A 16,618-nucleotide genomic window follows, 5' to 3' on the forward strand; every position below is an offset into this window, starting at 1 on the left:
TAGGTTAAATGTAGACGTAGTAGGAATTAGCAAGGATCGGTGGGAAGAGAAAAACGACTTTTGGTCAGTTGATTTTAAAATAATTAATTCAACGTCAAATAAAGGGGTGGAGGAGTAGGATTTGTAATGAACAAGAATATAGGGAAGTAACTAAAATATTTCAAAAAGCATAGCGTTAGAATTATTGTAATGACGATAAAATCAAAACCTAAGCCAACGATTGTTAACATCTGTATACTTACTAGCGCCATGATGATGTTCAAGTACAGTGTGGGAAGAAATTGATGAAGCAATTAAACACGTAAAAGGGGATGAAAATTTAATAATAGTTGGAAATTGAAATGGCAAGCCCCAGAAAAGGCAAGGAAGGAAATATTGTGGGTGAATACAGGCTGGGTAAATGATATGAAAAAGGGGATTGACTTATCGAGTTTTGCATGATGTATAATTTAGTTAACTGCCAACACCCAGTTTAAAAATCATAATAGAAGAGTATACGCATGAAAATAGCCAGGTGATGTGCAAGGTATCAGATAGATTATATCATGGTTAAGCAAAGATTTAGATATCAACTCCTCGACTGCAAAGTATATCCAGGAGGACACTGATAGTAACCATAATTTAGTGATAATGAAATTTAGATTGGGGTTTAAAGACCTGAAGACATGGTGCCAGATGAGTCGGTGGAATTTAGAGAAAAGAAGGGAAAGAAGATTTTTGAAGTGGATATTGCAAGAGGTGTGAGTAAAAAAGATAAGGTAGCAAACATAGCCAGAAGAAAGAGAACTGGTAGAAAACCTTATATAACAAATGATATATTGCAGCTGATGGATGAATGTAGAAAGTATAAGAATGCTAGTGATGAAGAAGATAAAAGTAACTATCTACAATTAAGAAAAACTATAAACAGAAAGTGCAAATTAGCAGAAGAAGAGTGGAATAAAGAATAATGTTCAGAAGTAGAAAGAGAAATGATCATTTGTAAAATAGATGGAGCATACAGGAAAGTTAAGCAGAATTTTTCGGTACGTAAGTTAAATTCTAATATTTGTAAAATGAACATGGTACATCAATTTATAATACAAAAGAAAATGTCAATGGGAGGGTGGAATATATTGAAGATTTATATGAAGGAAATGAATTAGGAACTGGTATTATAAAAGAAGAATAAGAAGAGGTGGAAAGGGAGATATTACACTGAAATCTGAATGATTTAGTACGGCATTAAGAGTTTTGAATGACAGAAAGGCTGCTTAGATAGACAGGATACCTGCAGAATTACTGGGCAATGCAGGAGAGGAAGCAATAGATAGATTACGTAAACAGGTCTGTAATATTTATGAAAAAGGGAAAGTCCCATCAGACTTCAAAAAGAGTGTTATTGTCATGATACCAAAGGAAGCAGGAGCAGATAAACATGAAAAATGTAGAACAATTAGTTTAACTACTCACTTATCAAAAATCTTAACTAGAATTCTCTACAGAAGAATTGAGAGGAGAGTTGAAGAAGTGTTTGGAGAAGACCAGTTTGGTTCCAGGAAAAGGATTGGGACAAGGGAAGTAATTTTAGCGCTCAGTTAGTAGTAGAAGTTAGATTAAAAATAAACAAACCGACATACATGACATTTATAGACTTAGAAAAGGCATTTAAAAAAGTAGACAGAAAAAAATGTTCGGCATTTTTTTTAATTTAGGGTTCAAGTATTTGGAGATAGAAGAATTGCTAATATTTACTGGAACCAATTGATGAAGCAATTAAACACGTAAAAGGAGATGAAAATTTATTAATAGTTGGAGATTGGAATGCAAGCATTGGAGAAGGCAAGGAAGGAAATATAGTGGGTGAATACGGTCTGGGCAAAAGGAATGAAAGAGGGGACCGACTTATAGAGTTTTGCACGAAGTATAATTTAGTAATTGCCAACACCCAATTTAAAAATCATAATAGAAGAATATACACTTGGAAAAAGCCAGGCGATACTGCAAGATATCAGATAGATTATATCATGGTTAAGCAAAGATTTAGAAATCAACTCGTCGACTGCAAAACTTACCCTGGAGCAGACATTGATAGCGACCATAATTTGGTGATAATGAAATGTAGATTGGGGTTTAAAAACCTGAAGAAAAGGTGTCAGATGAATCGGTGGAATTTAGAGAAGCTTGAGGAAGAGGAGGTAAAGAAGATTTTTGAGGAGGACATCGCAAGAGGTCTGAGTAAAAAAGATAAGGTAGAAAATGTAGAAGAAGAATGGGAGAATGTTAAAAAGGAAATTCTTAAATCAGCAGAAGCAAACTTAGGCGGAATAAAGAGAACTGGTAGAAAACCTTGGGTTTCAGACGATATATTGCAGCTGATGGATGAACGTGGAAAATATAAGAATGCTAGTGATGAAGAAAGTAAAAGGAACTATCGGCAATTAAGAAATGCTATAAACAAGAAGTGCAAACTGGCGAAAGAAGAGTGGATTAAAGAAAAGTGTTGAGAAGTGGAAAGAGAAATGAACATTGGTAAAATAGACGGAGCATACAGGAAAGTTAAGGAAAATTTTGGGGTACATAAATTAAAATGTAATAATGTGTTAAACAAAGATGGTACACCAATATATAATACGAAAGGTAAAGTCGATAGATGGGTGGAATATATTGAAGAGTTATACGGAGGAAATGAATTAGAAAATGGTGTTATAGAGGAAGAAGAGGAAGTTGAGGAGGATGAAATGGGAGAAACAATACTGAGATCTGAATTTAAGAGAGCATTAAAAGATTTAAATGGCAGAAAGGCTCCTGGAATAAACGGAATACCTGTAGAATTACTGCGCAGTGCAGGTGAGGAAGCGATTGATAGACTATACAAACTGGTGTGTAATATTTATGAAAATGGGGAATTTCCATCAGACTTCAGAAAAAGTGTTATAGTTATGATACCAAAGAAAGCAGGGGCAGATAAATGTGAAGAATACAGAACAATTAGTTTAACTAGTCATGCATCAAAAATCTTAACTAGAATTTTATACAGAAGAATTGAGAGGAGAGTGGAAGAAGTGTTAGGAGAAGACCGATTTGGTTTCAGGAAAAGTATAGGGACAAGGGAAGCAATTTTTGGCCTCAGATTAATAGTAGAAGGAAGATTAAAGAAAAACAAACCAACATACTTGGCGTTTATAGACCTAGAAAAGGCTTTCGATAACGTAGACTGGAATAAAATGTTCAGCATTTTAAAAAAATTAGGGTTCAAATACAGAGATAGAAGAACAATTGCTAACATGTACAGGAACCAAACAGCAACAATAACAATTGCAGAAAATAAGAAAGAAGCCCTAATAAGAAAGGGAGTCCGACAAGGATGTTCCCTATCGCCGTTACTTTTTAATCTTTACATGGAACTAGCAGTTAATGATGTTAAAGAACAATTTAGATTCGGAGTAACAGTACAAGGTGAAAAGATAAAGATGCTATGATTTGCTGATGATATAGTAATTCTAGCCGAGAGTAAAAAGGGTTTAGAAGAAACAATGAACGGCATAGATGAAGTCCTATGCAAGAACTATCGCATGAAAATAAACAAGAACAAAACAAAAGTAATGAAATGTAGTAGAAATAACAAAGATGGACCGCTGAATGTGAAAATAGGAGGAGAAAAGATTATGGAGGTAGAAGAATTTTGTTATTTGGGAAGTAGAATTACTAAAGATGGACGAAGCAGGAGCGATATAAAATGCCGAATAGCACAAGCGAAACGAGCCTTCATTAAGAAATATAATTTGTTTACATCAAAAATTAATTTAAATCTCAGGAAAAGATTTTTGAAAGTGTATGTTTGGAGTGTCACTTTATATTTAAGTGAAACTTGGACGATCGGAGTATCTGAGAAAAAAAGATTAGAAGCTTTTGAAATGTGGTGCTATAGGAGAATGTTAAAAATCGGATGGGTGGATAAAGTGACAAATGAAGAGGTATTGCGGCAAATAGATGAAGAAAGAAGCATTTGGAAAAATATAGTTAAAAGAAGAGACAGACTTATAGGCCACATACTAAGGCATCCTGGAATAGTCGCTTTAATATTGGAAGGACAGGTAGAAGGAAAAAATTGTGTAGGCAGGCCACGTTTGGAATATGTAAAACAAATTGTTAGGGATGTAGGATGTAGAAGGTCTACTGAAATGAAACGACTAGCACTAGATAGGGAATCTTGGAGAGCTGCATCAAACCAGTCAAATGACTGAAGACAAAAAAAAAAAAATATACACGGATTTTTAAAGACGGATATTTCAAACAGTGAATATTGTTGTTCATATTCATAAAAATTTATTATATTTACTTATTTATTTTGTAAAAAAGGTATCAAGGTTTGAGGTTATAGTTATGTATTATTTTTTATGAGTAAAATTATATGATACATAAAATAGTATCAGATAAATTCTTGATTTTGCATAAATAAATTTAAATAACCAAAAACAAAATTTTTGATAAAATGAACTATCATAAAATAAAATTGTTTGTATCATATATATGATTTCACAAGCCGCAGGTAACCTTCCTGACTATTAAATCGTCATCCGAAGAATTAATGCAACTAAACTACTCAAAATATATTCTATGAACTTGTTTTATATGACGAATATTTCAATCATTTTTAACAGTATAAAATAAATATTATTCAAATTATTAAGTGTTATTCAATTAAACTATTATTCATGTATTAATGTCGATAGTTTGACTCAAATATGTTTGAACGTGTAAAAACAATAAGTTTTTTTAAACTTTTTTTGTACACAAATATTACTCCTCGTAGCAAAGTTTTATGTCTCTATTTAATTAAAGACACGCGTATTCAAATTGTAGAAAAATACTTATTAATTAAAACATAAATAACAAAGACAAAAGTGAAAATTGAATAGAATACTGAAAACAGATTTTATTGACTGGCTCCAAAAGTTACATCGATAATCTACATACATCGATAAATCGAATGATGGGATACAACAAAAACTAATAATAACGAAGTAATTGTAATAACCTATTGAATATATTAGAAAAAAAGATGGTAAGAAAAGTTTAGTTATTTTTTGTGAAATAATGGGTTTGAGTGATAACCGACCTGTTTGAAAATAGGAAATTAGTCATGAACAACAGACAGATATTCAGAATGATATTGAAGGCGAGAGTGAACTCATTGGTTCCTCACACGTTTGTTCAGTAGACGCTTTGAGAATTCATGGTGGTTACTAACTCGGCAACTTATTTCATTATTTTTACATATATTGTAGACTGTGGTGTATGATTACAAATGTGATGTGCATTCCTACTATGTGCTGTCACTGTTTACACCCTCGGTTATATATATATGAAATCTATTCTGTGATCTGTGTGTGTTTGATAGTCATTTAAATTATTTTTACAGAGTGAAAGATGTATGTATTATTTACATGTTGTAAGTTTATTAATATAACTTAATATAATATAGTAAACTGTATAATAACAGATTTAATAATTAATCATATTTGCATAGCCAGATGGTAAGAAATCGCAATGTTACTTTTTGTGAAATTACGGAAGGTCACCCGGGACGGAGTCAGAGCATTAGCAAACAGGAAATTAGTCGTGAACACCAAGAGACAGATATTCAGAATTATTCTGTAGCCGAAATAGTTTGAAGTATTCTCAAACAAGTATAATTAAAATATTAAACATATTTATGGAAATAGGCAGATTTCGATGTGCTTGTGTTTTTTCAGTTGAAATCATATCGTACATATAAATTATATTTTTGATTAAATTTTATGTACTGGTTGTGATTGTTCAATTCTCTAAAAGGTAGTTGTAGAAGGTTCTCATAAACTTTCTATAAGAAGAGATAATCTCATATTTTTATGTTAAATTTTTAACCTTTCCACAATGGGTTCTTTGTACCACAGAAAATTAATGCAGTCTGGCTTTACCAGAAACACTGTAATAAATTTATATGTTTAGTTAATATTTCATGCAAAATAAACTGTAATGTGTTTATTAATGGTTGGTTTGGTTGATAATGGCATATGAGAGTCTGCAGTTTTACAAGTTTTCATGTCTAATGTTACTATGTCAGATTAATTAAAAGAGAAAGAAGCCAAAGCGAATGGTATGCTTGTGTTAAAAACACAGTATAACATTGAGATGTCATGTCATATTATGCTAATCGATAACCATCAACTCTGGCGTTTGTCAGCCCAAGATGCTTGTGTGACAAAGTTATAACTAGGGTCAGGTTAGATGTCATGTCATATTATGCTAATCGATAACCATCAACTCTGGCGTTTGTCAGCCCAAGATGCTTGTGTGACAAAGTTATAACTAGGGTCAGGTTAGGATACTCACTTTTGACTCGCGTTCTTCTAATAGCTCATGGAATATATATCCTTATTTTATGTTACTGGCTTCTTAACTCATTAGTTATGTTTTTTCCTCTGAAAATTTTTTGATTCTCTAAAAATTAAATTTTTTTTATAATATAACTGAATTGACTTCCACTAGTACTTTAAAAACATGCAATAATCCTTGTTTAATTTAGCATCATAGTCTATATACATAGCATATAGTTTTTTTCTTTTGCAAAAGAAAGGTTTTCTTTTGCAAAAAATTGTATCATTTTAGGTAATGAAAAACCTTGACCTCTACTGTTATTGCCTACTCATGTATATTTTTGGGAGATTTAGAAATTCAGTTATACTATAAAACTCTGGTTTTCATGTGGTGTTAGTTATAAATATAGATTATTTGTATAGCAAATCATTTCCATACATAACCGATGCATTTTAGTGCTTTAAAACCCACTTTTATACATAACATATCTTAAATTATCTTTAACAATATAGTTAGATCCAGGCTCTTGATTTCATCAAATGTTATGTTTCAGTAATATCTCATTTAACATGCTTATTTTAAGTCACACTTTTGTAGTAGGCTATTAATATATCTTTATATTTTTTTTTGCAGAGTATGGATGCACAAACTAACGATTGAGTTTTGGAAGAAAATCCATTATCCCTGCCCATTAAAAAAGAAGACATGCACGAAACAGGGCAACAAGAATATTTGTTTGTACATCTTGCCAAGACTGATGATGAACTGACAATTTTTAAACAAGTAACCTATTTTCTTCTTTATTTTGGTTTAAGTTACAAACATAAAAGCTAGTTATTGTAAGAATTTTTAATTTTTCTGTTCATGAAGATGTTTTTATTTACTGTTTATAGCCCACATATTATTGAGCATTCATGTCTGACACGAGATATTTTCATTTATAGTGTAAAAAACATTTATTAGTGGAGTATAAGGGGTTAAAAAATAGCTTTGTTTAAGAAATTTCATCTTAATATTTTATGGTAGATAAATTTTGTTCAACAATACGTAACAAATAAAATACAGTGAGCAGATGCCTCATGCCTTAAACAAAGGTGACTAACATATTCATTTTATACCCACATTTAACATTGTTTATATAAATGTTTTAAAAGAGTACAAAGCTATCCTTGCCTTTATGAAGCATGTTCAGTTACAAGAAACTTTGTTATAGGTTTCAATAATCCTTATTCTATGTCACTGCAATTTTTGTTTCCAAACAAGGTTGATGTGTTTCTTTATATTTGCACCAGCAACCTGTTTCTTTTACCAAACAATTTAAATTGTGCAAACATTTTTCTATTGATCTATTAATTTACTGCCAATGCTTACAATATTTCCCCTTTCTGGCACTATCATGGGTGATTATATACTGAAAGGTTCCAGATGAATGTTATTATAGATGTACTCACTCGGATGAATTATTTCTATGAAAATCTATTTATTTTATCATTGTAAGAAAAATAGATATTTTTTTAATAGCTGTTAATTATATAACAATAATAAATTATTATTATTACTTTATGTGTTGCTGCAGAGTATGTATGCACAAACTGATAGTTCATTTTTTGATGAAGATCCATTATCGTTGAGTATTAAAAAAGAAATCAAGTATGAAACAGAGCGAACAGAACATTTGATTGCTCCTGTTGCTATGACAGATGATAAACTTTCAACATCTAGACAAGTAAGATATTTTCATTTCCTTTTTATGGTTTACCTAATATTTAGAATTCTTGTTTAACACTAGATATTTTGATTAAAAGCTTAAAAAAGTGATGCCAAACTGTATGTGATATGATAAAACAGTATGTGTAGGATTGTATGATTGACAAGTCCCAAGTCACTCCTGAAAACTCGTTGTTTTTGATAAAGAATAAACATTCTGTGTGAGGTTTTATATAAGGCTTCTTGTTTCTTTCTTCATAGTGCCAAAATATATTGTTCCTCATCACACAACAAACCTACTGAAATGCAGTTGATATATAATTGCAAGTAAATTTATAATCTATTCACAGAAACCAGTTTTATAAAGAACATTGTTGTCCTCAGAGAAACTACTTCATTGTGTCTCTTATGGTACTGTAAATGTGGCACAGCCATAACAAATTCTGTAACATAACAAACTGCTTGCCTCCCAACAGACAGCATGTTGTATTATTGCTGTTAAAACATCCATAAAACATAGAAATGAATAAACACAAGAAATATTTTACTTCGTAATACCATTCTTATTGCTCTTTGTTAACAGCCATGAGGCTACTCTTCCAAGATCTGTACATCATGTATAGTTTTTAGTGTGGTATTAATGAGAATTCTGAGGGTTCCTTGGGATTTTTAATGTGGTTTTATGCCATTTCTCTAAGGTTTTTCAGTACTCATTGATAAGAATCTTTTTTTCATGTGTTTTAAATTACAATCGGTAATTATAATAAAATGATTATACAATAGTAATAATAGTGCTGCATGATATAAATCTGAAAATTAGTAGAATATATTGAAATGCCACTATTTTTTAACCAAAAAATTGCCTTTTTGAAGCCATGGAGGGCATCAGCTTTCTCTAAACAATTTCTTAGTTTTTTCACAGATAATTTTAGAAAACTTCTGTTTTAAGTTTATGAACCAGGAGTATTGTCCATGTCCTTGACAAAATTTTTCATTAATCCTAGTTTGATATGTAACAAAGGTAGATACACATTTTTAGGCCATGGGTTTAGGCTGTTCATTTCTAATAAAATGTTTTTTTTCTGTCCCTACTATCCCGTTCACACAATAAATATCAGTAGTTTGTGTAACCAAGCTGCAGACCAAGAATAAATGCAATCACTTTCAAATCACCACAAATACTCCATTTAGAAACTGCATATTGATGCTTTTCCAATATAGATTTAAAGTTTTCATAAGTTTCTTTCATAGTAGCAGAATGGGCCACAGGTACTGATGGGAATTTATTGCCATTATGCAGAAGCACAGCTTTTAAACTAACTTTACAGGAATCTATGAACAAACGCCATTCTGTTGGGTTATGTTCATTACAGAGTGTCTGCATAAGAGAAGAAATGTCATTACAAAACACTAAGCATTTTCTTCAGACAAATAGACTTTAAATTAAGAATGATGATTACGATAAATGCTACATATCTTTGTATTCTTTTGAAGAAGATTCCATCCTTTTAGCCGGGAAGCAAGCATTCCAGACTGTTTTTTGGATACTTTAAATCTTTTATGAGTTCGTTAAAATTTTCTTGAGTCAGTAAATGAGGCTCAGATGAAATGCTTGTTCATAAGTTGTATCACCCGAATATGTTTATTTTTCTTTTTTACTTCCACTAGACTTACTTTCTTACTTACTTCCTTCATCTAATGTCAGATGTTCTGGAGGCTTTAGTATGGTCAGTTCTTCGCAGTGTGTATCTGGTCTCATTGTGGATTGTGAGTTAGATTACACCACTGTATGTTTTGATTTTGATGTAATCCCTTTATTGTTTGTTAAGCAGAAATAACAGTCAAAAGAATGATTTTTGGGTTCCCTTCAAATCATAGGGATAGCAATGGCATGTGGCATGTGGCATTTTTCCACACAGTGAGAAGCCTAGAACATGACAAACAACAGATATATGGGACCCAGGCCCGTTTGGTCCTGACTTTACACCAAAAATAAAGTTCATTATACTTTTTTAATAATGAAGTAAGGTTTTGCATTTGGGACTAGAGCATTACTTCACCACATACATAAAAAAAGAAGTTAAAATGATTTATAAAAACTCTAGGCATTTTGTAATTAACGACTAATTAAAAGAAATAAAGTTGTAAATATGTAATACAAAATAATTCAAACACAGAAAGCTGTCACAATGATTTGTTTACTGGTTCACTATTATCTCACAACTAGCATTGTTCTGATGAATGTATTCTGCACTAGGTAACATTTGTACATGTCTATACATGTCTGAATCTACACAACAACAGCAGCACTACTCTTTGAATTGGCTCATTTGGTTCCATCACATTTACAATTCTCTAGGATTTTTTAGTTGACAATGGACAAAAAACATTTTAAATATTTAAATAAATAAAAATAACAAGGAAGCTGTAGATAATGGAGAAATTATGAATACATATTTGAAAACAGGATAAAGAACTGCATTAAGTACACCTATTGGTACTCGTGAGACAAAAATCATGTTGACCAGTGATATAGGCAACTTTACACGAGATATTAGGCACTTGAAATCTGCAAAATCAATCTGAAGATAAAAGTGTCCCGTGATGAGCTTCCTTAAGAAATTTAGAACTGAAGTTGTATTCCGTTACTTTCTTCTGTGAGCTAATCATATTTTTTTGTAAATTTATCTGTCAAACCTTTTTTTTTTTTTTCGGGAGAGTGTCCTGATACTCTAAGGGGGCCTTCCCGCCCACCGGCTATAATTCCGGCACGGCAGGTCGGCCCCCCCCCGGTCAGATCTTTCATTAGTTTTATTGCTTGCCTGCCTCCAATCCCCAGGTAGGTAGCCAGGTCCAGCAAAGCTGTCCCCAGTCCCGCTCCAGGGCCCGGATCTCGGTCTTTTAGTATGCCACCCTCAAACCCCGTAGCTGGGGAGCCCGCCCCGGCTATGCTGTTACGGACCCCGACCATGAGGCCGGGTCTCGGTCTTGATATTTACAACACACACTAAATCAGAAACAAGAAGACGCTTCACTCATTTGAATTCAACCAACAATAAAAGTCATCTAATACCTCTCCAGAAGAAAAAACAGAAGGCTCCTAATAGCCTCTTCGCCTGGCTTCCTCATCTTTTTTTCTTAAGACCAGACGTGCGAAGTCCTCAAATTTCCTCCAGTTGTCAGACAAATCTTTTTTCATGTGTATTAAATTGTAATCTGTAATTATTATAAAATGATTATTCAATGTAATATGACTATTGCATGATATAAATCTGAAAATTAGTAGAATATATTGATAAGTCACTATTTTTTAGCAAAAAAAACTTGCCTTTTTGAAGCCATGGATGTCATCGGCTTTCTCAAAACAAGGTTAATTTCTTAGAGTTTCTTTTCACAGAGAATTTAATTCATATTTAAACGGTAGTATAAATTACATTTGTGCTTAAATAGTTGGCAGCTCACAAACATCGTCTAGAAACTGTTGAAACCATTCCCAGTATTGAATTCTCTTTGCACAGTCTCTGGGCAATAACTTTTGAATCGCTTTATATGGGACAAGACTGAGCGTATTACAAATTGCCTTGTTGCAGTTGTTTTTCTGTTAAACTAACTTTTGTATGGATTTGTTAAGACTACATCACATAGTAGTCGATACGTCTTCATAAGTACTGATGGTCTACCACTTCACTCATATGTCTTTACTGATCCAATCTTATTTTTCATTTCATTCAATTCTTCCATAGGATGAAAATCTAATAAAAATTATAAACCGATCTTATTACTCTTTTCTGTGTTTGATTTTTTAAGAACAAATGTAATGACCAATATCTTAATCTGGGGATGAGTTTGGAAAATATCAACACTTATTGCCAGGTTTCTATTTTCAGTATAATATTAACAGAACTATACTACAGTAATTTTTTTTTAAATTTGTTTTTTTTTTATTTGGCATTATGAAATTGCCTGTTGACTGATCAGTTTTAGTTTCTGTGCTATGTAGCGTATAGTTTGATTGTGTTATATTTTGTCTTCTGTATTTTAACTGCTTATACTAAAGAAATGTATTTTTGCTACTTTGAAACAAACATATTGTGCTTGCTTAAATATGAACATAAGATATTTAATATTAGAGTATATGTTGTCAATTTGTAGTTGAACTTATTAAAAATAACAAAGTTTTCCGATAGATTTTTAACTTAACAGTTAAGTTTTTTTTTTAGGATCTTGTTGAAGAAGTTATCGATGATGTAGAGGAAAGAATTACTGAAAGTAGTTTACAGACATCAGAATGTGTGGTTTGCAATAAATTAAAATATAAGTGCATATGTGATAATGTCATCGATGAAGCATATGATGATTTCAGCAGTTTTTCTTTTAAAGAAAAGTGCTTGCAAATTACAGAAAAACCAGTTAAAGAAAGGAATGTCATATCTTCTCATCTTCCTATTCACACACGTGTTTCTTGTCAGGAGTCTTTCACTCAGAGATCTAATTTAGAGTCACACTTATCTATTCATGTTGTCAAAAAAAAACCTAACCTGTAATTTTTCTAAAAAAACATTTATACGATTCAGCAATTTAAAAACACATATCTCTACTAATACAAATGAGAAAAAATTTACTTGTAATTTTTGTAAAAAAAAACTTTTAATCAAAGCAGTAGTTTAAAAACACATCTTTCTATTCATACTGGTGAGAAGAAATTCACTTGTAATTTTTGTAAGAAATCATTTAGTCAAAAGAGTAATTTAAAAACTCATTTCACTATTCATACTGGTGAAAAAAATTCACTTGTAATTTTTGTAAAAAAACCTTTAATCGTAGCCGTCATTTAAAAGATCATCTCTCTATTCATACTGGTGAAAAAAAATTCACTTGTAATTTTTGTAAAAATACATTTAATCATAGCAGCAGTTTAAAAAGACCTCTCTATTCATACTGGTGTGAAGAAGTTCATTTGTAATTTTTGTAAAAATACTTTTGATCAAAGCAGTAGTTTAAAAACACATATCTCTACTAATACAAATGAGAAAAAATTTACTTGTAATTTTTGTAAAAAAACTTTTAATCATAGTAGTATTTAAAAGCACATCTCTCTATTCATACTGGTGAGAAGAAAGTCACTTGTAATTTTTGTAAGAAATCATTTAGTCAAAAGAGTAATTTAAAAACTTATCTCGCTATTCATACTGGTGAAAAAAAGTTCTCTTGTAGTTTTTGTAAAAATACTTTTAATCGTAACTGTAGTTTAAAAATACATCATCTATTCATACTGTTGAAAAAAAATTCACCTGTAATTTTTGTAATAAAATGTTTATCAACGCTTTAGTTTAAAAACATCTCTCTGTTCATACTTGTGAGAAAAATTTCACTTGTAATTTTTGTAAAAAAACATTTAATCTAAACAGTAACTTAAAAAGACATCTTTCTATTCATAATGGTTAGAAGAAATTCACTTGTAATTTTTGTAAAAAAAACTCTCAATCTTAGCAGTCATTTAAAAGATCATCTCTGTATTCATACTGGTGAGAAGAAATCCACTTGTAATTTTTGTAGAAAACTTTTAATCATAGCGGTAATTTAAAAGCACTCTATTCATATGGGTGAGAAGAAATTCACTTGCAATTTTTGTAAGAAATCATTTAGTCTAAAGAATAATTTAAAAACTCACCTCACTATTCACACTAGTGAAAGAAAATTCACTTGTAATTTTTGTTAAAAATCTTTTAATCAAAACTGTAGTTTAAAAACACATCTATCTATTCATACTGGTGAGAAGAAATTCATTTGTAATTTTTGTAAGATATGATTTAGTCAAAAGGGTAATTTAAAAACTCATCTATCTATTCATACTGGTGAAAAGAAATTCACCTGTAATTTTTGTAATTAAATATGTATTCAACGCATTAGTTTAAAAAACATCTCTCTGTTCATACTGGTGAGAAAAATTTCGCTTGTATAATTTTGTAAAAAAATTTCTAATCAAAGCTGTAATTTAAATACACATCTCTCTGTTCATAATGGTGAGAAGAAATTCACTTGTAACTTTTTTGAGAAAACATTTTGTCACAGGGATAATTTAAAAAGATATCTGTCTATTCGTACAGGTTAGAAAATTTCGTTCTGTGGCCTATAAGTCTGTCTTTTCTTTTAACTATATTTTTCCAAATGCTTCTTTCTTCATCGATTTGCCACAACACCTCCTTATTTGTCATTTTATCCACCCGTCTGATTTTTAACAATGTCCTATAGCACCGCATTTCAAAAGGTTCTAATCTTTTATTCTCAGGTACTCCGATCGCCCAAGTTTCGCTTTCATATAAAGCTATGCTCCAAAAATATACTTTCAAAAATTTTTTGCTGACGTTTAAATTAATTTTTGAGGTAAGCAAATTATATTTCTGATTGAAAGCTCGTATCGTTTGTGGTATTCGGCATTTTATATCGCTCTTGCTTTGTCCATCTTTAGTAATTCTACTTCCCAAAAAACAAAATTCTTCTACCTCCATAATCTTTTCTTTTCCTATTTTTATACTCGGTTGTTCATCAACGGGTAATGTACGGGTAGTTCTACTACATTTCATTACTTTCGTTTTGTTCCTGTTTATTTTCATACGGTAGCTTTTGCGTAGGACTTTATCCATGCCGTTCATTGTTTCCTCTAAATCTTTTTTACTGTCAGTTAGAATTACTGTATCATCAGCAAATCATAGCATCTTTATCTTTTCACTTTGCACTGTTACTCCGCATCTAAACTGTTCTTTTAACATCATTAGCTGATAGTTCTACGTAAAGATTGAAAAATAACGGGGGTAGGGAACATCCTTGTCGAACTTTCTTTTTTATTACCGCTTCTTTCTTATGCTCTTCATTTATTACTGTTGCAGTTTGGTTTCTGTAAATGTTAGCTATCTCTATAATTGAACCCTACATTTTTTAAAACGCCGAACATTTATTCCGGTCAAAGTTATCAAATGCCTTTTCTAAGACTATAAATTCTACGTATCTTGGTTTGTTTTTCTTTAATCTTCTTTCTATTTTTAATCTTACTAAAATCGCTTCCCATTTTTCCTATACTCTTCCTAAAGCCAAATTTGTCTTCAGGAAAAGACCGATTTGGTTTCCTGATGACCAAATGCGTCTTGGTTTTCAAAACCAATTTAGTTTTGTAATATTGATATTGTGGATATTCAAGACTGAAGAATGAATCTCTTAAGCGGGTGTTACGCGCAGCGAAGATATGTGTATTTCTGTTTAAGTACAGAATTGTGATTATTATTTTTAACAAAGATTGTTCAGTCATCACTGTAAATGTACCGGTAAGATATTTTCTTTTTTATTTTCCAAATATTGATCGCAAAGATGACCGTGTAGTAATTTCTTTTGGCAGACTGTTTTTACGGGCAATATTTTATTACCACTGGCATACGTACAACGTAATTTAATTTTATTCATATCCTTAAGAGGTCCTACATGTTCATGTAAATGCATTCTGTATGTACTATCGGATCAAGGTATTTGATCTCAGTACAATCTGTTTCCTAAAGTTATGTCATCTCTAAATCGGCGCTGTCTTTATTTTTATTGTAATTTCTGTGCTTGTTTTTATATAAATTAGAGTAAGATTACTCTAATGCTGTCGTTTCATTTCGACTAATAACGATACAATATTAAATAATCGGATCAAATTGATAAATTGATCTTTTTAAATCCTATAAAATATCCTGATAATCTATCTTTATATAAGAATTTTCATTTCTTATTAATAAATATTTCTTCTAAACTGTTTTTTGCAATTCATGTTTATATGGTTTTTTTATCAATACAAGAGCTCTAAAAGTGTAAAGTGTAATTCACCGATAGAAAAACAAAGAAAAAAGTAGCTACATAATTGTAAGATGGCTTACAAATCTTTCTAATCAATAATGTTTCTCATTATCATATTTTTTTTAAAATCTACTTTACGTTTTATTACCGGTTGTATTTTATAATGGTAATACCATTTACCTGCCAACATCAAAAGTTTTCAAAATTCCGATAATTTCCGTTCGGTAAATCGAGACTGATTTACTTTGATATCGAATTTTACGTACCGTAATATCAAAAGACCGGTCTATGTTTCCCGTTTCCTTTTTATGCTCCACACTTGTTTCTTGTTTCCTTTCATCGGAAAATTTTCTTTACCTAACTTTCTCTTTTACTTTTACGTGTACTAAAATAATCTTCGATAAAAATTCTTCGCTGTTTTAGAACTGCCGTAAAAATATTTCTTTTACTTTTTGGAACTTTTATGCGAGTTTCTTTTCGCGTATATGTGAATATAAATAAATATACGCTTCAGGTTTTACATTCATCGCATCTTTAATCTGTTGTATTTTTTAATTGAAATAGACAAAAAAAAGTCGAAATGAGATCAAAGATTATTTATAAAAAATCTGATACGGATACCACATGCCTTCCCTAGACGCCTATTAAATTACGTATACGCATTTTATGCCGCACTTCATTTGAAAATAAGATACGATTTTCGAATTCTATAATAAAGTTGACGGTTACATAATTGCATCGG

General features: G+C 31.1%; 1 protein-coding gene across 4 annotated transcripts in view; it reads left to right on the forward strand.

Moving 5' to 3' along the window:
• The first annotated feature begins 4,973 nt into the window (after positions 1-4,973).
• LOC142333265 (uncharacterized) overlaps positions 4,974-16,618 on the forward strand; it is a 56,536-nt gene continuing 44,891 nt past the window's right edge. For 2 of the 4 annotated variants that reach the window (XM_075380277.1, XM_075380278.1), the window contains exons 1-3: positions 4,974-5,047; positions 6,976-7,125; positions 7,919-8,068. In XM_075380277.1, the coding sequence (XP_075236392.1) occupies positions 7,048-7,125; positions 7,919-8,068 (228 nt within the window). In that variant the 5' untranslated portion in view covers positions 4,974-5,047; positions 6,976-7,047. The other 2 variants (XM_075380279.1, XR_012758573.1) reach the window with 2 other exon arrangements.

This window comes from Lycorma delicatula, chromosome 12, assembly GCF_047948215.1.
Source record: "Lycorma delicatula isolate Av1 chromosome 12, ASM4794821v1, whole genome shotgun sequence".
In the NCBI taxonomy this organism is placed as follows: domain Eukaryota; kingdom Metazoa; phylum Arthropoda; class Insecta; order Hemiptera; family Fulgoridae; genus Lycorma; species Lycorma delicatula.